Source organism: Arvicola amphibius, chromosome 14 (genome assembly GCF_903992535.2).
Source record: "Arvicola amphibius chromosome 14, mArvAmp1.2, whole genome shotgun sequence".
In the NCBI taxonomy this organism is placed as follows: Eukaryota; Metazoa; Chordata; class Mammalia; order Rodentia; family Cricetidae; genus Arvicola; species Arvicola amphibius.
In genome coordinates this window covers 39,293,667-39,314,651 of record NC_052060.1, presented here as the reverse complement: position 1 = coordinate 39,314,651, position 20,985 = coordinate 39,293,667, and the positions used below count along the sequence as shown (strand labels likewise).

Sequence of the window (20,985 nt, the reverse complement as noted above, 5' to 3'; positions counted from 1 at the left end):
TGGGAACGGAAGCCCGTCCTCACCAGTCAGGCGCCAATTGTTAGAGCTATACTGCTATTCTCACAAACTGAACATGAGAAAGTGGGTTCTCAGAACTAATAGGAAACTAATTATTCCTTGCCCAAGAGACCATTACCCTTGTTCCTCTGAAAGGGAGTGGGATGATGAGTTGATTAATCTGCCTTGTCTTACCTAAGTGCATTGACCATTCAGATTTTTCCGACAAGCTGACCTAGCTTTCACCTCAGCTGTTGGCAGCAGGACAGCCACATGGGCTACAGACAGAGGCATTTTTGCTAGAGGATGGCGGATAAGCCATGTGGGAAACATTTCACTGAAGCGTGAACTGCGCTAGTCATGAAAGTAGAGATCTGTGGCCATGGGTCATGCTACAACCTCCAGAATGGGGGGAGGGGGTGGAGGCAAAGGGGCCCAAGTGCCCTTTAATATGTTGACTTTATATATCTGTGATAAACCAGGTCTCCACAACATGGGACTTTGTGTGGGTTTCCCCATTGCTCATACCTCAGGGTTCCTCTTCTCTTTCAAAATCTCCCAGTTTAACTGGAGAAAAGCACCCATGGGGACCTAGCTGAAGGCAGAATCTTTGCAAAACACTCTAAAAATGGAAGAAGTTTCCCAGAGGAAAGGAAACAGAAGGATTTGGGAGCTGGAAATCGGAGGTCACAGAAAATAAATCAGGGAAGAATGCCACCCTCTTTCCAGTGCTGACTATGAATGGCTGCGTGGCACAGAGCACTTGGTAAGGCGCAGGCACAGCTCCCTCTTCACTGAGTTGCTGCTTTCAAGGGACTGCTGATCCTTGAGTAAGTAACTTTCTCTATTCGCCTTATAGACTAGTGAGTTTTGGTATGGAAAAATTTAAAACTCATTCATTCTTCCCCAAATACATACAATTTTACACTCTTAAAGATGTTGACATTTTGGAGAATTTTTTTAAAAGTTTTTGAAGTCTGTGTAGCCCTAGATGTCCCAAAACTCACTCTGTGAAGGCGCACACCTTTAATCCTATCGCTCTGGAGGCAGAAGCAGGTGGATCTTTGTGAGTTCAAGGCCAGCCTGGTCTAGGGAGTTAGTTCCAGGACAGCTAGGGCTGTTGCACAGAGAAATCCTGTCTAGAAAAACCAGGAGAAGGAGGAAGAGGAGGAGGAGGAGGAGGAGGAGGAGAAGGAGGTGGAAGAGGAGGAGGAGAAGGAGAAGAAGGAGGAGGAGGAGGAGGAGTAGGAGTAGGAGGAGGAGGAGGAGGAGGATTGTCTGGTAACTTCCTCTCCCTCCAGAGGTCTAAAATCTCCTTTAATAAATTTCAAAATATGTAGGACAGATTGCTCAGGATCAGATGTTGTTACAAAGGGGATATAACAGTGTTTCTTCTCAGAGCTCACCAGAAGCTCCCTCAGAATGCCTTTCTCTAGATATTAAAATTTTGCATTCTTAGAACCCATGGTGTTTATATAATGCTAAATGGGCCTAGTACTGCGTTCTGTAGAATGTGTCTGCATTATGAAACAATGCATACTGTGATTTCTATTGAGAGACTTTGGACTAGTTCCCAGTCACATTAATCACACAGAATCCTAAATTTCGAAAACGAATGATGGATGTTGAGGTTCTATGGATTTTATTTTAAGAACTTCGGTTAGAGTTACCACAAGATAACTTCAAGGATCTCCTGGAGATTGCCTAGTCTTAAAAAAAATCCAAAGTTTCTAGATATCAACATCTTTTGATGCTTTATTTTTAACTCTTGATACTTTGTTTTATAAAAATAACAGTAGTCAAAAAAAGATTTCTCCTTTTTCTTTTTGAGTAAGTAAGCAGAGAAGACAAAATTCCAAAGTTTCTAGAAATCAACATGTTTTGATGCTTTATTTTTAAATCTTGGTACTTTGTTTTATAAAAATCACAGTAGTCAAAAAACAAAAGATTTCTCCTTTTTCTTTTTGAGTAAGTAAGCAGAGAAGACACTGTGTCGATTCAGTGGACAAAGAAGTGTTTCTCACATTGCCCATATTCCCAAGGATGCCAGTGGCTGGTGCAACAAATGCTGGCACAGCTATGGGCTGGCAGGAACTGGGAATTCAGTGATGGTTCGGGCCTGTCCTGTTTGCCTGTGTTGAGTCCTTGTTTAAATACAGTTCTGAGCAGAGAACCCTGCCACACCTTTGCAGTCAGAAGTGGACGGACATTAACACGTGCTATGGGAGCATTTAGAACAGAATGAAGTCAACCAAAGGGCCCATTTGACAGATCACAACGGAAGAAGACAGAAAGTTACTACCGTCATTAGGTGGCACATCTAATTTAGATTTTTGAGGCTGCTGAAGAAACACACAAATAGCAAGAATCACTCTTCAGTCAAAGCAGAATGAGGGAAGAGACCCTGTAACATGAAGGAAGATAAGTCAACTTTTACATAAATCAGTTCATAAAGACAGATCTTTCTAAGTCACTGAAAAATAGAAGAGGTGCTTACTTAAAACTCACTGTAGTTTGTAAAGGGAGGCTTTTAAATTATGTATGTATGTATGCATATTCTAATGAATTGAGCAAGAATCATATCCTTCATTGCTATTTGTAGCAAGGAAGCAGAATGAGGGAGTGCACATGTTTATAATCATAGCAAAGTCGATTCCTACACACCCTTTCCCTTCATTCGGCTACCAAATACACCAACCTCACTCGCATTGCAGTAAGTCAGTGGCACTGTTTCTACCCTGAGAAACATTTCTTCCTTCTTCTCACCATAAGAAAAACTTCTTGTAGATATGTAAACAAACACACACATATATACTCATGTGCGAACTTTTGTCTTCAAAATATGGAACATGTAAGCCAGATATAGTGGCCCATGTCTTTAATCCCAACACTTGGAAGGCAGAGGCAGGCAGTTCTCTGTGAGTTTGAGGCCAGCCTGGTCTACAGAGTGAGTTCCAGGACAGCCAGAGCTGACTAGTGATATCCTGTCTCTAAATAAATAAATAAATAATAAAAGTAAAGAACATGTATTTGTAGCATAGATTATCTTACATATGTTGCATATTAATTACTTTCCCTATCACACACTCCACACATAAAAGCCAAAGCACATATACAAAACACACTTGCTTTTTTTTTTCTTACACATTCAGATTAATGGTGTCCAAATGCAAGTTGTTCTTTTTTATGAGCTCCTAAGTTTAACAGCCCTTTTAGGCATAACAGTGAGATGAGGAGAGTGGACCCGGGGTATAATGTCACCCACATTTGGAGACACCAAAAGCTTGCCAGCTACATGAAACATCAATGGATCTCACAGATATAAAATCAAACATTAAAAGTCAGACCAAAGGACGCATGCCGTGCGACTGTGTTTATATAAAGTTTTACAAGCAGGCGAAACTTAGCTAGTATTTGGGGGTGTATGCTTCAATGATAAAACTATAAATAACAGCAATACCGTGGTTTCTTCTGCAAGAAACGAGGAAAAGACTGACTGGCAGGAGTGTGAGGGCAGATCTCCAACAATGGCAATATAAGTAAACTGGGCTTTGCTTCGTTATTAAAAAATAAATGAAAAAGAAACAAGCCGTTTTTGTGGCTATGTGTAATTCTCTGCTTGTGTAAAATCTGACTGCATAATGTGAAAGTCAGAGAAAACAATTTGCAATTGTGTGCGTTTTAAAGATAGTCTAATGCTCTCTGTTACACTAATTCTACCTTTAAGAATCTGCCCTACAGGCATTTATACTCTTTATAACATTTTATCCCAACCAGGCGTAGTGGCTGGCTTATGCCTATAATCCTGGCACTCAATGCTGAGACAGGAGGAGCGCCTTAAATTCAAAGATAGGTGGTTGACAGCATGAGACACTATTTCAGAAGAAAACTCATATCTGTAATGATCAATGAGAAATCACTAACATTTTGAAAATGAACATACTTAAAACCCAACCATAAGGGAAGAGCTAAAGTATATTCACAAGCTGTCAGAACTAAGGGGAAACACACTGTAATCATGACTACCTATTTTTAAAACCTTTTCATAAATACAAGATTTGAAGGCATGCATCAGACAGCAGAGGTGCATGTGTTGTGAGACTGTAACTGATGTTTTCTTGCCTTACCTGAGTTCTCTACTTTAATCAGCACTTACAAACTAAAAATTTACAATGTGCTGCTATGTGCTTTTAGCAGAATTTTCACAAAAAAACTGTGAGTTACCAAAATCTGTTAATAGTCCGGCATAGAGTTTGTTACCCAGTATGCTAATCAAAAATTAAAAATGTATTAAAAACTCATTTAAATAGAAAGTAAAGGCTGGGTGGGCACTTCTTTCAAGCTCCCTGTGAACCACAAAGGGAAGGATTCCTCAAGCAATTGAAGAAGTGAAGGCGTGGTGTTTAAATAGTTTGTCCCAAGTCACATGATCACAAAGCCAATGGGTCAGAATCTGAACCCATTTTTGTCAATTCTAAATTCCAAAACTCAGTGAATTCTACCATTCACCTGTATGGAGCTATGTAACAATATCAGCTGCAAATAGCAGTTACCCTCTTCTAGAAAATACAGTACGGATGTCCAATGGTGCAGTCCAACACAGCAAGGCTGATGTCATGCTATCCAGTGATCCCCAACATTTTAGGGGGAACAATACAGATGTGTGTGAGAATCTATTAGGAAAATGCATGCAAAATATGCATGCAAATAAATAAATGGGCTGGGTTCTTTAGATAATATGAAAGCGGCATACAATGTGTACAGCTTATTCATGTTGTCCAGGTTTTAAACTCTGACCTGTAGAAACATGAAGGCAGAAAACTCTAGACTAGTGTTGAGTCAGAAAGGCTAGAAAAATACTGCTCAGGTACCCAGACAGTCACCAAAGCAAACGCTTTCCCCTCTGCAAACTTCCCTAAAGCCCTACAATGAAGAGAGTGGAAAAGGCCACGTTGGCTGACCACCATGAACTTCTCAGAAATGGCAGACCTAGGAGTCTTACAAAGAACTCCTGGAGATCAATGGGTAAATTCTGACAGCTTTCCACACTGGCGAAAGAAGAGGCTGTCAGTTCTCTTTGATATTACTTCTTCTCTACACAGAGTCTGGACCCAGATGGATGAAAATAGAAATATAGGATAAAAAGCTGATGAGACAGCTCCAGGCACAAGACCAATCTTCCTCGCTCAGATCTTCCTTGGCAAGTGGATCTGAGAGAACAAAGGAGACCCCCAAAGCCCTGACATGCTCCTTGCCAAGGAGCTCCTAATACCACTCGGAGCCAGATCATCATTCTTCCTTTAGATTGATCTTTCCATCCCAACTCCTAATCCCAAAATAGACTCCATGGATTAGGAAACAGGCCTCCCACCCACAAGCTTTATCTCTATAAGACCCAAAGACTGGCTTAAAATTGATGGTATTTAGTGTTATAAATATCCCTAGAATCCCACGTGTTTGGAATGAGTCACCTGCTTGGTGTTAGAGCACGAAAATGGGAGATCAGGTTGCTGTCCTTCAGCTGATGTTCCTTTTGTGTTCATGGTCCAGATCACCTTTTCCCAGCATGGTGTCACATGAGAGGGAGCCACAGGCTCTGACTGGGAAACATTGAACAATTATTGGAGAATTCAGTGAATATTTGCGGGTCCTTTCTGATGTGACAGAAACTATGAATGAACTAATTCCAGATACTTTTGTCTTAGCAAACTACCAGTCTCTCATGAAATAGGCAAGACAATTGAGAAATGAAGAGACTTCCACTAAAACACATTTGGCTTTGCCCCTTGTTAGGGAGATAGAGCATCTAATTTGGGGTCTTGCTGATGTAAGTCTCCTACTATATAACCCACTCCATTTTAGCAATCTGGGACACTGTCAATGTATGAACTTAAAAGCAAGATCCCTTAGCACTACTTTGCTGGCTTTGCTGGCTGATCCCTTTCAGATTGCTCTCCATGTGTCCTGAGGACCCAAAGACCATGACAACTGCAGGTGTGACCGTAATAGTTTTCTGTGAATTGTTTTATATAAAACAGGGGGTTTTGTGCTTGGGTTATATAAACTGGGAAAGCCACTCTTAGAGTCACAATTGTATATAGTATAGATGAAACTAAACAAGAATTCCAACGTCAATACCTGGTTTGGCCCAAGCACAGAAAAATTGATTTGGATCATGAATTCTGAGCTTGTAGAATAAGGAACACAATGTCTTCAGTTGTATGGTACTAAAAAATAACTTGAATCACACAGAATATAAAGTACAAGATGTCTATCACTATCATTTTCATATTAACCAAATTTCTATATTTATATATTTTGTCACTTCTTAGGGAACCTTATATTTTAAAATATTTTAGAAAAATCAGGAAACTATTTAAATATTGTGATAGAGACTGACTGATGTTCAATGATCCCTTTAACCCTTCTTGAGAACTTAGCGAACCATGCTTCCTAACCTTCTCTGCAGTTAGGTTGGAGTCATGTGACTGACAATGACCAATGAAACATGCGGGAAGTGAGGTCAGCCACTCTCCAGTCTGGCCATAAAGCCCCAAATGAACATTCCCATTGTCACATTTCTTTCCCAGCTATTGAGGGAGCCAAGAACTCATGGGATTTTGTTGTCATTTACTGCGATCAGGGACTGAACCTGGAACCTGCACTCTGCTACTGAACAAATCCCCAGTGAGATTTATGTAGTGAAGGCAGCAGAGCAGAAACAGAAATAAACTGGTTTTCTATCAAGCCACTAAGATGGAAATGAGTATGTTAGCATGGTCTATCCTGATAATAAAGGAATAATATTCATTTTGTTGTACTGTTCAAGGGTGGCAAGAAAGACAGGAGAGTAAACCATTATTTTTTAAAATCTAGCAAAGAATGATCCACAATTCTTGGACTATTGAGCCTCAAGACTCAGGCAGATTTCCCAATATGACTCTTTATTATCCATCTGGGTTTCTGTACACTTAGCTTTTTCTTTATTTTATTGTTTTATTTTTTTATTTTAATAAATTTATTATTTTACATTCCAGTCACAGTTTCCCCTCCCTCCTCTCCTCCAAGTCCCTCCCCCATTCCCCTCTATTACCACCCCCCAACCCACTCCTCCTCTATTTTTGTTTGGGAAAGGATGGGCCTCCCATGAGTATCAACCCAACAGGGCATATCAAGTTGCAGTAAGGCGGAGTACCTCTCCACATATTAAACCCAGGCAAGGCAACCCAGCATGAAGAGTAGGGTCCCCAAAGCCTGTAAGAGTCAGAGACAGCCCCGATCCCAGTGTTACAAGTCCTGTTAGAAGGCTCTGCTGCGAGACCCACATCGGAACACTGGACTGAGTTCCCAAGGTCCAGTTGAAGAGTGGAAGGAGTGAGAATATGAGCAAGAAGGTCAAGACCATGAGGCCCACTGAGACAGTTTGCCTGAGCTAATGGGAGCTCACCAACTCCAACTGGATTGGGAGTGAATGAGCATGGGTTCAAACTAGTCCCTTTGAATGTGGTTGACAGTTGGGGCAGACTGAGGGGCCACTGATAGTGACACTGGGATTTGTCTCTACTGCATGAACTGGCCTTTTGGGATCCTATTCTCTTTGGATGTACACCTTGCTCAGCCTGGATATAGTAGGGAGGACCTTGGACTTGCCACTGGGCAGGGTGCCTTGTCCTCCCTTAGGATGGGAGGGGGAGGAATGCGAAGGTGGGTGGAGAGTGTGAGAGGAGGGGAGGAAGTGGGAATTTGGATTGATATTTTTAAATTTATCAATAAAAGAAAAAAAGAAGGCTCTGCTGCTTAAGGTTGCAGTCTACCATGTATGGACAGCTCTCCAAGCTCGGTACAAAACGGCAGACTCCCTTCCCCTGATGGAATTTCTTTTACCATTTGTTGATTATAAAACCCAAGGACTAATATAAGAACCTGAGACAGTACCAAGGCTGCGATGCACCTGCCACCCTGCCTTCCAGCTCCAAACGGATCTTGCAACCTTCCAGCCTCACATATACTCACCACACAGACCACTCCTTCTCTCATCCTGGGTCCTCCAAGGACTCATTGATCCATTCAGGCCACCTCAACGGGAACTCTGCCTCTTGAACCACATGCTTTATTCAGTTGGATACCAGGCCACAACATAAACAGAATTCCCCCAGTAGGGGCATCCTACTGTCTGCCTGACCTTATTTCCAAAGCTGTCCCTTAGCTTGGATGTGACCCTTGACATAGTTCCTGCAACAGCTCTCCCCCAATGCCTGTATGATAATTAGGTGTTGTGTTCCCATCTGTATGATGGGCCCGTGCTGCCAAATGCAAATACAGCATGCTATGAGCGACAATTAGGTGATGCCCTGGTTGCTGTCCCTAAACTATACGTTCCCCTCACTGTGGAATACAGTTGAGCTGTCTCACTGAAGCTGACTACCAGGAGGTTATTTCCACAATGCTCACAGCTGGCCAAGCTCTGCCAGCCACCTCTGCTCCTTTTGTCCTCTTAGCCTGCTGGCCAACAGACCATGAAGAAAAGGGCATCCCCAAAGATACCCATAAGAGGACCAAGCTACACAACTGTAACATATATGCAGAATACCCATGCAGGCTCCCTGGTTGTTGGTTCAGTTTCTATGAGCTCTTGAGTCCAAGTTAGTTGATTCTGTTAATTTTCTTGTGGTGTCCTTGACCCCTCTGGCCCCTACAATCCTTTCTTCCCCTCTTCTTCAGGGTTCCCCAAACTCCACCTAATAGTTGTCTGGGGGTCTGCATCTGTAAATGAAAGAAACGAGGAATCTTTCTCTGGCCTATTGGCTTGTGGGGTTCCTGCCTAAATGAAAAACAATTACCACAAATTACTTCCCTCCTTCTTGCCTTTGCAATGTGATTGACTTTTATGTGGCTGTTCGGTTCCTGCCGTCAAGAGAGAGAGAGAAAGAGAGGGGGGAAAGGGAGGGAGGGAGGGAGGGAGGGAGGGAGGGAGGGAGGGAGGGAGGGAGGGAGAGAGAGAAAGAGAGAGAGAGAGAGAGAGAGAGAGAGAGAGAGAGAGAGAGAGAGAGAGCGAGAGCACACTTCCTCTACCCTTGATTCTGGGGTGGCTCGTGTCTTATTTCAGCCAACCAGTCTCGCAACCATCTCTGACTCCAGTTCCAGGGATTTCTGGCCTCTGTGGGCACTTCGTGCATATGGTGCTTACACTGTCCTCTTTACTGAAGCTCTTTGTTCTCTTTTGGTTGTTTCTGCCATTAGAAGGAAAAACAGTATATAAACTTTGAGCATACTTTTAATACATAGAAATATGTAGACCAAAGTTTTTATCCCACCTGGTCCTGCAACCATTCACTCCCAAAGAAACACACAAAGGCTTATATTATTTATAAACTAACCTATTGCTCTGGCTTATTATTAACTAGCTCTTACACTTAACTCATAATTCTTATCTATATCTAGCTGTGTGGCTCGGTACCTTTTCTTGGTGCAGCATTTTCATCTTGCTTCCTCTGCATCTGGCTGGCAACTGCATCTCTGCCTTTCCTCCTTTCCAGAATTTTCTTAGCCTGGTTGTCCTGCCTATACTTCCTACCTAGCTACTGGCCAATCAGCATTTTGTTAAACTAATACAAGTGGCAAATCTTTACAGTGTACAAGAGTATTATTCCACAGTGTAAATGTAAATAAAACAAAGAACAACCCTTCTTTCTTCTTCCAAAGCCGAAAGTATAAAATACTTTGAGAGACTCCCCACCCCACAATATACTGGGTATATGGTGTCCGGTAATTTCCCTGAGAGACTGGCATCTGGATGTTTCAGGTTGATCATGTTTTCAAGGGAACTAAATGTTAACATAGCATGCAGGATACAAAATTACAGCATGGAACTCATGAAATCCAGAAGTGCATGCTCCTATCCTGTTCACAGGCTTGGCAGCCTGTCACACAACCTCTGCATTCTTGCTGCTTCTGATGATCATTAACTTGTGAAAAGCAATAGTTTCCTAAACAGACATCATAAGTGTAAGAGAAAAAAAAAACTCCTACTAATATCATGTACTAAAATTTATATTTAGTTTATTCTTCATACTATGTTGTTACAAGTTTTAGTTCCCATTACAGTAATGGTTGCTGTAGTAACACAATGCTTTAAAAACTCTGGTCAATTCAGTAGACAGGTCCATTCACATGGACTGAAATGGCAGCTCTTCATTGATGTCGTGTCCTTAACTGAACTGTTGGACAGTCTCACTGTCATTAGCATCCAACTACAGAACAGGAGATACCTGTGACTTTGGAAGGGAAACCCTGGGAGAAGGTTTTGATTTCTTCTCCTTCTCCATCCCCACCCCCAACTCCCCAGCTCCTCAATACGTTGAAGAAAGGAATAGAAAGGTGGACCCTACACACTAACAACCACACTTACTTTGCCATTCTCTGGGTCTGATCTTTCCTTTTAGGGGAAAAGTCTGATGTGAGGAGCCACACTATAGAAGTAATTCTTGGTCCAGAAGAGAAGTCAGCAAACTTTCTGTCAAGGGGAAGATATCTAAGCCCCAGTTGATCAGGCCTGGGGTCTTTATCTAAACTGTTCAACTCTGCCTTTAGATACACTGTGTAAACAAAGGATGTTGACAGAGTCGCTGTAAATCTGCAAAGCCAAGCAGCCGGTCAGGTCACTTTAGTAACTGGGTTCTAGAGCAGTGGTTCTCATCCTGTGGGTCGTGACCCCTTTGGGAGTCTAATGATCCTTTCACAGGGGTCGCAATCCTGATATTTACCTTACGATGCATAACCAAAGCAAAAATTAGTTACGAAGTAGTAACAAAAATAATTTTATGATTGGGGGTCACCACAACCTGAGGAACTGCATTAAAGGGTCGCAGCGTTAGGAAGGCTGAGAAACACTGAAGGTTGAGAATTATTCTTGATAGTCCATTTGGGTTTTCCTTAGTGTACTGAGGATATATTCCATTTTGTAGGTTCCTAGCTGCTTGATTTGAAACACTCTTGCTCAATGTCAATTTATCTATTAATCGAATTGTAAAGGCATTCTCTTGCTCCTACTTCAAATTATTTGGCTTTACCATCACCAAATTTCCCAACCTTGACGAGTTGGTGAGCACAGTTATACTGGGTCACATGAACCTTCCTCAGTGTTCTCAGGGTGGAGAACAAGAACACGTCACCCCAATGTACAACACTGTCAAACAGATCATTTTGCACTGCGATACAAAGAGAACCAACAGATGCAGAAGGAAGCCTTCCCAGGGCTTCTCATACATGAGTGAAACAGACATCCTTGAGACGTAAGTGTCTGAGTCCCCTGTCCTTGATAGGCAAAAAGAGGTTCGAGTGCCCCTCAGCGAGGTCTATGCCCAAATTTCACTCTTGCTCCAGCACTCAGTACTCCAGCTACGACTTATTGATAAGACCACATTCTGACCTCCAATTACTCTTATGTGCTGGGTCCTAAATCCTGATGCCATTTTCCCTGGGAACCTGGGGAGGCAGGAAGTGAAGATGAGCATTACAGTTCACAAATATGTAGTTGTAAGGAAGCCAGCTTTCACTTTGTCCCAGGAAAATACTGAGTTTTGTGGGCAGGGTGGTCTTTGCAAGACATCTCTAATCATATTTGGAAGAAGACTGTGTAGAATCAGAAATGGCATTTAGCATCAATACAAGCAAAGAGGCCTGGAGGCTCATATATGCTACATGTAAGAGGCCCAGTGGGCAAACACCTCCTTACTTTGTGAGCCAACCCATTCTTGAACACATGTGTGCTCCTAAAGATAGGCCATCTGTGGAAACACAACTTCCGAATTTTTCCTGATTAAGCATCTGAAGGCTGGCTTCCAAGAGATAGGTATAATTGCTCCCTTCTTGGATGGAAATGAAACTCAAATATGTGGTCTTGATTATCACAGTGGAAGAGAGAACTGACAGATTTAAGACACTCTCTTTTCTGCCAAGACCATCACACTTTCCTTTAAAAAAAAATCATTTTTCCATTCCCTTCTCCAGTTGATGAATAGATTAAAAGACACTTCGATTTCTGAAACCACTTGGCAGCAGGCATTCCTCAGAAGGGTTGGATGTTTTCAAGATTGGTTTGGTCTCTTTTTATAAACTAGGAAGGGGAAAAATAAAATTTCCACATCTATCAGCTTTAGAAGCACATGCCAGTCTATGAACTGATAGAAGTTACTGGCTGCTTTTTATTTCTTCAGTGTTTTTATAAAACCCAAGTAGGTGGCTGATCCCAGGGGAATGGGGTCTGAAGCCATGTTTTTACCACATGTGTTTTTAGTGGGCAAGAGACCAGGCCAGCTACCTGATAAAATGCAAGGTGACTTTTTAAACTCTAATTTATCCCTGCTAGTCTCATTTCTGCCACATCTGAATTCTGTAAAAACTGTGATTGCAAATGGAAAGAGTGCTATGAAATGATTAGAATTAAAATGGACTGACTTATTAAGCCCTAAGAAAATGGAATTAATGAGCTATGAAGTGCCGATTGAGTGGGTGGTCTTCACACATATTTGGCTGATATCAAAAATGTCCATGATGAGACTCTGCCAAACAACAGCTTGGCACAGAACTAGTTCTACGAAGATGTTTGACCAGTTTGTCCCAGATGGTGTTCATTCCCAGACACTTTATTTCAAAAAAAATTTATATCATCTTCCCCTTTTACATTTTGTGGTGGTTTGAGTAGATATGGCCCTTTTAGACTCATGTGTTTGAATGCCTGGACCACAGGGAGTGGTGCAATTAAAAGGTGTGGTCTTATTAAAGGAAGTGTGTCACTGTGGGGGCAGGCTTTGAGGTCTTATATGCTCAAGCTAGGTCCTAGTGTGGCAGTCTCCTTTGGCTACCTATATATCAAGATGTAGAACTCTCAGCTCCTTCTCCAGACCATGTCTGCCAGCATGCCACCATGCATTTTGACATAACAATAATGGACTAACCCTCTGAAACTGTAAGCCAGCCCCAGCTAAATGTTTTCCTTTGTCATGGTGTCTCTTCACAGCAACAGAAACCCTAAGACAGCATCATATCCCAGGTTGCCACCTTGTTATCCCTAAGGAGGATCAGTGCTTGGGGAAGCCAGTCTTCCCACCTTAGGTTAAAAATGCTAAGGCTTCTTTCGTTTGGTTTGGTTTCTTTCTGGAGACAGGGTCTCTGGACAACCCCAAACTGGAACTTGCTATGTAAGCCAGGTTAACCTTGAACTCAAAGTATTCCTGCTTCCACCAGCTAAAGTCAATGCTATTTTATGAATGACATTTTTAAAAATACCTTTTTTCCTGAATTTTAATTTTTAAAACGTTTTGACAGTAAACATTACATTGAAGTTTGGCAGTTCTGTTGGACTTTCTGATAGAAGTCTTTCCCAACTCACATGAGTGGGGCTGTGTGATCAGTTTTGCCCCCACTGACTTAGCAGGTAACACTGGCTCTTCTGAACCCAAATCCTTCAGAGCCCATGTGTGACCATTTCCTAGGCAAGGCCTGACTTTGATTTAGGTTCACTTGTTACTCTTGCAAACCTGCCTCGGCCTCCTAAAAGTCTGGAGCTACAGGCATGTGGCACCGGGGCTAGAAGTATACACTATTTTTATGCTGTTTTCCTCTGAAATCTCTCATTGGCATAGACACACAAAGTGGCAGAGGAGAATGCATTGAATGCATAGATGTGAGCTTCTCTAAGGAAGTTCAGCAGGACATATCCAAGTGTGGGGTAGGCTCCTCAAGCGACACACACTGTTCATTATCTTAGCATAAACCAGATAGGCCATTTTGGGGGCTCTCAAATCTCTAAAGGCTACTGAACACCCCCTCATTGTTTTTACTCTTTTGATAAGTGAGATTATAGGGTGGCTCTGGAGATGCCTTTGACAGAGTTATAATTTTATAAGATAAAACCAGAAGCCACTATGTTTGTGCAAGGGGTTTGGAACGTGTCCTTCCCCTAATAAATGGTTTTCTGGTGAAATTCCTAGAAAACTGTGGGTTTGCACCTCAGAAGGGGTGCAGTCTTCGGGAGTTGTCCACTGTGCTGGAATTCTTGCTTTTCCTCTGGTAAGAGGCTTCAATCGGATTGTGGAGAGCTCTTCTCATGTTCCCAGAATTTCCTGTCTTTCTAGTCTGCCTCATAGACACATGTGAATGATCACAGTAGGCAAAGCACGTGCCTGCCCACGTGGATGGAACAGCTAAAGCAGGAGCCAGCCTTCCTGACTTCAAACAGCTATGACCTACACCGTGGCTACAGTTTGCAAAGCAGAGACACCCTGTTGCCATCCTGATCCTGGTGTTTAAGAATATTGAGGATATACGTGGCAGAACTGACATTTCAGATCAACTAAGAATTCTTTATAATTTTCCTACATAAGCCAGAGTATAGGTTCCTGCTATGCAGAACTTCAGCAAACACCATGGTATTAGGAGCTACGTATCAGACCCCAGAAATTAAAAATGCCTTCCACAGTCCCCCTTTGCCAGGGATTTTTACAAGGAAAGGGTATAATATACACAAAACATAAATAAGAAGCCCCCCAAAATTAATTTTATTGAATCAAGGCATTCATTCAACACTTAACTCAGATTACAAGAATACCTCAGCATATTGGGTTGCAAAAGAAGGAGCAGTTTACATTTTTAATGTAAAATAAAAAAAACCCTAATTGCTACAGATATCTTGTAAAATTCTCCAAACAAGCCAAGTTTACTATTTAGCGATTCCCCCCTTTCTTAGAGAATTAAAAGTTAGATGATGTGTGTATTATTGGTTATAACTAATAAATCAGCTTGGAAAATTCTAGGATAGAAGCATAAATACAATATAAAAATCCAAGATTTTTTTCAATCTTATTATAAGAATGTTAACAGTAAGTGGAAAAGACACATTACGAGCAGAGATGTTAAACAGTTCAAAACAGAATCCAAAGGCAGATCAAAACTGATGCACACCAAGGAAATGGTCTGTTTTTAGGAAGTGTGACCAGATGGACACCACCACAGAGAAACACTGTCGCTGACTGCGTGGTCCCCTCTGTCACTCAGTCTTGCATCCCAGGTGGAGTGGCCGGCTCAGCGGCTACGCTTTCTCTAAGGACTTGTAGTACTCCACCAAAACAGTCCAGGCCTTGGGCGCCATGAAGCCCTCTGGAGGCTTCTGACCTTCACGCGCCAGCTTGCGCATCCGTGTTCCTGAAATAAAATCAAAGTCTTCGTGGCTGAAAGAGAGAGAAGAGCCGGTCACTGTGCTGTTTAACAAAGTTACTAAGAAAAATTTAAGGGGCATTTGTTCCTTCAGTTCATGTTAGGTTACTAGTGAGAAAAAGCATCAATCTAATGTCTAATCTGTCACTGAGAAAACCACAGCACAATTGAACATTCTTCAGTGTTAGAGCTAGGACCAAAAAAAAAAAAAAAAAATCAACTGAAATTATTACGGAGATCAATCAGTGCCTTACGAAAATTTTAAAAATCGCCCAGCAAGACTGTGTCCTCGATAACTTGTCCCTCCCAACAGGGACATCCTGCCCAGTGCAGCACACTGTCGCAATGATGTAATGGCACTGAAATGAGCTGCCATGACCCTCAGGCCTCCTCACCTGTCCTCCTCTTTTCTGAGTGACTACTGAGGTCCAGATAATTACCTGCCCAGGTTCAGGTAACTGCCACTGCGAGGTCCCCGAGCAGTTCCCAACCTCATTCTTGACCTCCCCCTATTTCCCTGTCTTTCCCAGGCCTTGGGAAATGCTGTTATGTAGCGCCTGCACTACAGGACAGTACATAGGAATTTCGGGCACTAGGCTAGAGACCTAAAAACACACGCACACAGACACAGAGAGACAGTGGCATGGGTCTTCCTTGATACAGGAATGCCAACTTCATTGCGCTCTAGGGAAGCTTATATGGGGATCCTTAATTGATAGCCACGCCCCAGCTCCTGGGATTTCCAGCTGTAAACCCAACAGAATTCACTCCCCTGTCATCAGGAACTCATGAGGGTCTCATGCTCAGAGCAGCTGCAGGCACAGGAAAACAAGTTGTTTACTCCAGGAGGCAAAGGGTCTAAGGCAGGCAGAGAAAGTCAAGGGGACAGAGGCCTGCAGCCCAACACTATTAGAATTAGCATTTCTTTTAGTATTTAATGTCTATATGTGAGTACCCGAGTATATCTCCATGTACCACATGTATGCTATGTCTGCAGATGCCAGAAGAAAGCACTGATATAGGGGCTGGAAACCAAACTCAGGTGTTCTGGAAAAGCAGCGAGTGCTCTGGAACACAGCTATTGCTCTAGTCCTGGATCCATTTATTATTTATTTTTAAGAAGCAGGAAGTTGAATCTGCCTGGCACAGATAAAACATTTTTGAAAGCTTTAATCTGAAGTCTAAATGCCTCTGGGACATGATACAACATGCACAGTAACCAACCACACTGTCCCTTCGATGAGATACTGAAGAGAAAATAGGCTTCCTCGTCTTACAATACACATGAAAGTCTTTAGACCATAAGCTCCAAGCATCTACGGCTATACCACATGCTGTCTATCTGTAATTCACCTGCTTCCTTCAAACATGGAACCAACTCAGAAAGCAGATTAGACCTAGCAAGGGCCCCAGATCTCTTCTGTCACCACGTCCAAAATAAGCTAGCACCTCCTCTGACTAGCGTATTATAGTAAGCAACAGATCAAATATTTAAGATGTAATCAAAGTGATAAATGAAATCGCAGGCTATTACACATTATGAACAGTGCTTATACAGAATGAATATTTGTGCCCCTCCAAGCTCACACTGAAGGCCTAATTTCCAAATGATGGCACTAGGGGGTGGGGCTTTTGGGAGAAGACAAGAGTTAGAAGAGGTCGCGAGAGCAGGATCTACGGTGGGATGAACCCACTTACCAACAAGCCAAGAGACTCGGGATCCCCCACCACCATCCAAAGACATAGCAAGAAAGAGGCTGGCTGGCTACCTGCAAACAGCCCAGGGCTCTCAGACCCTAATCTTCTCAACTCTGACCTGGACTTCCCAGCGTCAACGTCTATGAGAAATAACTACCATGTAAGCCACTCGAACTAGGGTATTTTGTTATAGTGGCTCAAGTTCAGACAGATACATTAATTCTGTCAAAACACAGAGAAAGAAAAGAGAGGGGACCTGAGGTAACAGAGCTGGCAAGGTCTAGGAAATGACTTGGGCACTTTATCTTCTGCATTTGGCTTCCTGCAGTGGTTATCAACCGTCAATATTATCAAAACCAAGTAATGTTCAAAATTATCTGTAGTAAGAAACTTTCCAGATCTAACTATGAGATAAAAAGCAGCTGTTCATTCCTCCCAACACCCCAAGGCTAAAGCTGGAGGATGGCTACAAGTTCAAGGTCAACCATGGCTACAAAAGGAGAACCTATTTCAAAGAAATAGATATATTACAGATAAATAATCAGTAATGATATCCATAGTGAAGAAAACTTATTGATAAAATTTCTAAGGTTGTTTTACATCATTTCAAGTACTGTAACCTTAAATTAATGGGCTAGAGATGGCTCAGCAGTTAATAGCACTGCCTGCTCTTCCAAAGGTCCTGAGTTCAATTCCCAGCAACCACATGGTGGGTCACAACCATCTGTACTGAGACCTGGCGCCCTCTTGAGGAAAAGACCGGTCAGTCGTCCTCATCAAATTAGACCATGAAACCCAACATGGACAAATTCAACAGAACCGCCATATATGGGCTGCCCATGCATGCTTCAGCGTTCATTTCAACCTTAAATTAACCAGAAGCCTCAATTACCTGCACATCTTCCCCGAGAAGCTGATCACCAGGGCACTGCTACAGCGTTCTGTCCGCACAATGGTCACAACAGCCATTACCAACCCCACCCCAATCCACCCTGTCCCTTCAACACAAACAAGAGCCCGAAAGAGGCTCTCAGAACAGAGTCACGGACACAGGGCACAGACAGTAACTGTTTACCGCCTAGAGATGGCGACTAGAGATTATCTTTCCACTGGAGGAGGTCCGCGAATACTGGGCAAACATGAAGCAGAGAAGGGGCAATGCGCAAGCGCAGGGAGTCTGCCTGGCTCAACGCAGAACTCTTGTTGCCCTAAGATGTCAGGCTTCATTTGAGCTACTTTCACATTTTCTTTTCATCTCAATCTGGGTTGTTTACAGGGAGGATTAGAACCCCTACAGACCTAACTTCCTTCAGACCTGCTGGCCTCCTCTGTGGGGCAACCTGGCAGGCCATCTTCCTAGCCTCAGACATTTGGCCTTTCCCACAAGCAAGTGTTCTCAGTTTTCCTGTCACTGGAACTAGTCCCCAGACAAGAAAGACGGAGCTTCTTAGTGATCACACTGCACACGTGGTTCCTGCTCATCCGGTGTGTGTGTTCAATGGCCAGACTTCTCAGAGACAGGCCTTGGCCACTGTTCTCACCATACGTGGCAGGACAACTCCCGCTCCTCATCACACTGGCCATTCCTAAGACCACCCGACCCCTGGTCCTGGACAGAGTTCTACCTTACGACCATCGAGACAACCCAGCTCCACGTAGTAACACGGACTGAGTGCTCCACTCCCCTTTGTGACTTGTGTGGGTTTGGGTCTAGAATGCTAAACATACAGAATGTGATGAGAAGCAGTCCAACCCGTCTAAGCAATGCCAGGGAGCCCAGTGCCGATGCTCTACGGTTCTATTGGCCCCAGTATTTTAAGACCTCTCATCTTCTTTGGGGGAAGATTTTTTAAATAACTAGGAGATGATCAAAGATGATCAATGAAAAGGAAACATCTGCCAAATGCTGCTTTAAAACTAACCATTTGATGGCTTAAATGGGTTTATCTCCACTTCCCTGTGTTCAGTGTCTTGTAAGAAAAGGCTACCTGAGGGCTGGAGAGATGGCTAAGTGGTTAAGAACACTGGCTACTCTTTCAGAGGATCCACTTTCTCAATTTCCAGCACCCACATGGTGGCTCACAACCATCACTATATGAAACGCCAGCTCCAGGGGATCCGGATACCCTCTTCTGGCCTCTAAGGGCACCAAACATGTGGTGCAGAGATATGTATGTAGTCACAACAGTCATACACATATAAACTTTAAAAATAAATAAAAATGGCAACTTTAAAGTACAGCTATATATAAAGTTTATCCCCCACTGTTATGCAAATTAAAAAATACTGGCAACATAATTTGTATCCTTATAACACTGAAGAAAAGTGAATTTGAGAAAATAAGCATTCACAAGAACAAAGACTCGGGACTGGGCAAAAGCACTTCAGAGGGAAGAAGGAAACCAAGGTGACAGTCAGAGACAGACTCTTAAAATGTCAAAGCCACAAGGCACCCAGGGCAAAAGCAACCACCAAAACCCACACACGCAAATCAGAATTCAGAGTTCCTTTAGTAGAAGAAATAATCCATGATGAAGGAAAAGGGCAAATCACAGAAACGGCACACACGTTCTGAGGAAGAACGGGAAGTCTTAACATGTATCCGGGCAGAAGAAAATAAATCAGGAAAGAAAGGAGGGGAACGACGACAGGGAAATGGAAGTGGGAGACAGAGAGGAGGGAGGGGCCGGAGCACCAGGATATGGCTTTACTGGGGCGGAGGAAGAAGAGTGAAGCGCAGGAGACTGGAAAGGGCAACAATTGGGGTCTAGGGAGCGACGGCCTCGACCCTCTCGGGGAGCTGCCAAGCTGCCCTCCGAGGGCCACAAGCACCTGTGTGGATGAACCCTTCAGCAGTCAGCTGGATCGTCTTCAGGCCAGAATACCTTCCAAAACAATCTAAGCGAGCAGCGAGCTCACCATGACGCAATGGGAGGCGAGTGCAGCTGAGAATCAGTCAGCAAGTTGCTGTCTCCATTCCCTGGAAGCGGTACTCACATTCCCTAAAGAAACCTCCCTGAGGAAAGCCATGGCCCCGGAGCTTCTGCCCGTGTAAAACTGAAGTTTTACTTCCAGGAATGAGAGCTCAGGTCACACACATGAATTTCTAGTTCTGGTGGTGGTAAGTGAGCAAGGCGCTCCTGGAAGGAAGATCTGCCTGAAGTCTGTGATTAAAGGGAAAAAGCCAGACCAATTAAGTCCTTTCCTCCTCGTAGAACGCTAAACTGCCTGAAATCCCGACTTGCTTGCATTCCTTCTGAAATTGCATTTCTAAGCCAAGGGCCCTGGGCACCTCTTCCTGAAGCCATTTCCCGCCATCTGCCCTGCATGCCCCAGGCATCCCTTAGTCTTCTGAGATGGGAATTTCTGTTTCCACCCTGGCTATGGGAAATACACCGCCCTAGGCCCATTACTGCATGTCTATCTCTGTTACATATGGATTTTACTCTTTATCAGAAGCCAGGTTCAAGTCACAGTCTATAATTAAATTACAGTTGCACAATAGGATGGTTTTATAGAAAGAGTTGCATAAAATAGAATCTGAGCGATTTCTAGAATGATCTAAAATTAGCTCTAAAACTTTACCTCTGAGTAATCAGGAATCTGCCAGAAACAGAAAAGGCCCTTCACTTTCACTACAGAGCAGTTTAAATTCAGGTCATTTCAGAACATCAGTAAGCTAATCCTCCATGGCAACCTGGAAAAAAGAAACCCCAAGTATGTTTGTCTTTTTTTCTTCTTCTTTTCAAAGCCACTGGATTACAGATTCTTTATAATCTACAGCAGACAGAATGCCAACTCTTAAAAAACAAACTGAAGAGTTGGGACATCAGGGAGGGTAGAGCGAACCCGAGAGCCAGCAGCCTACATGAGGCCACGAATGCACTAGCCACATGTGGGCAGCAGCTTGAAGACCTCCAAGGCACGACAACTTCTGGCCACTTGCTGACGACTGTAAATCTGCACAGCCATCTGCTGTCCCTCAGTCAACACATGCAGCCTTCAGAGCTACCAAGACAAGCTAGTCACTTGGACAAGAGCTGGGGTCAGCAGCCTTCATGTCTGTCTTCTGATGGC

General features: G+C 43.1%; 1 protein-coding gene across 1 annotated transcript in view; it reads right to left on the bottom strand.

The window, feature by feature from the left end:
- Window positions 1-14,532: 14,532 nt before the first annotated feature.
- The window catches only part of Papss1 (3'-phosphoadenosine 5'-phosphosulfate synthase 1), a 67,028-nt gene continuing 60,575 nt past the window's right edge, over window positions 14,533-20,985 (bottom strand). Inside the window, exon 12 of the mRNA XM_038311329.1 lies at window positions 14,533-15,224. Coding sequence (XP_038167257.1) covers window positions 15,086-15,224 — 139 coding nt within the window. The 3' untranslated portion in view covers window positions 14,533-15,085. The remainder of the gene's footprint in view (window positions 15,225-20,985) is intronic.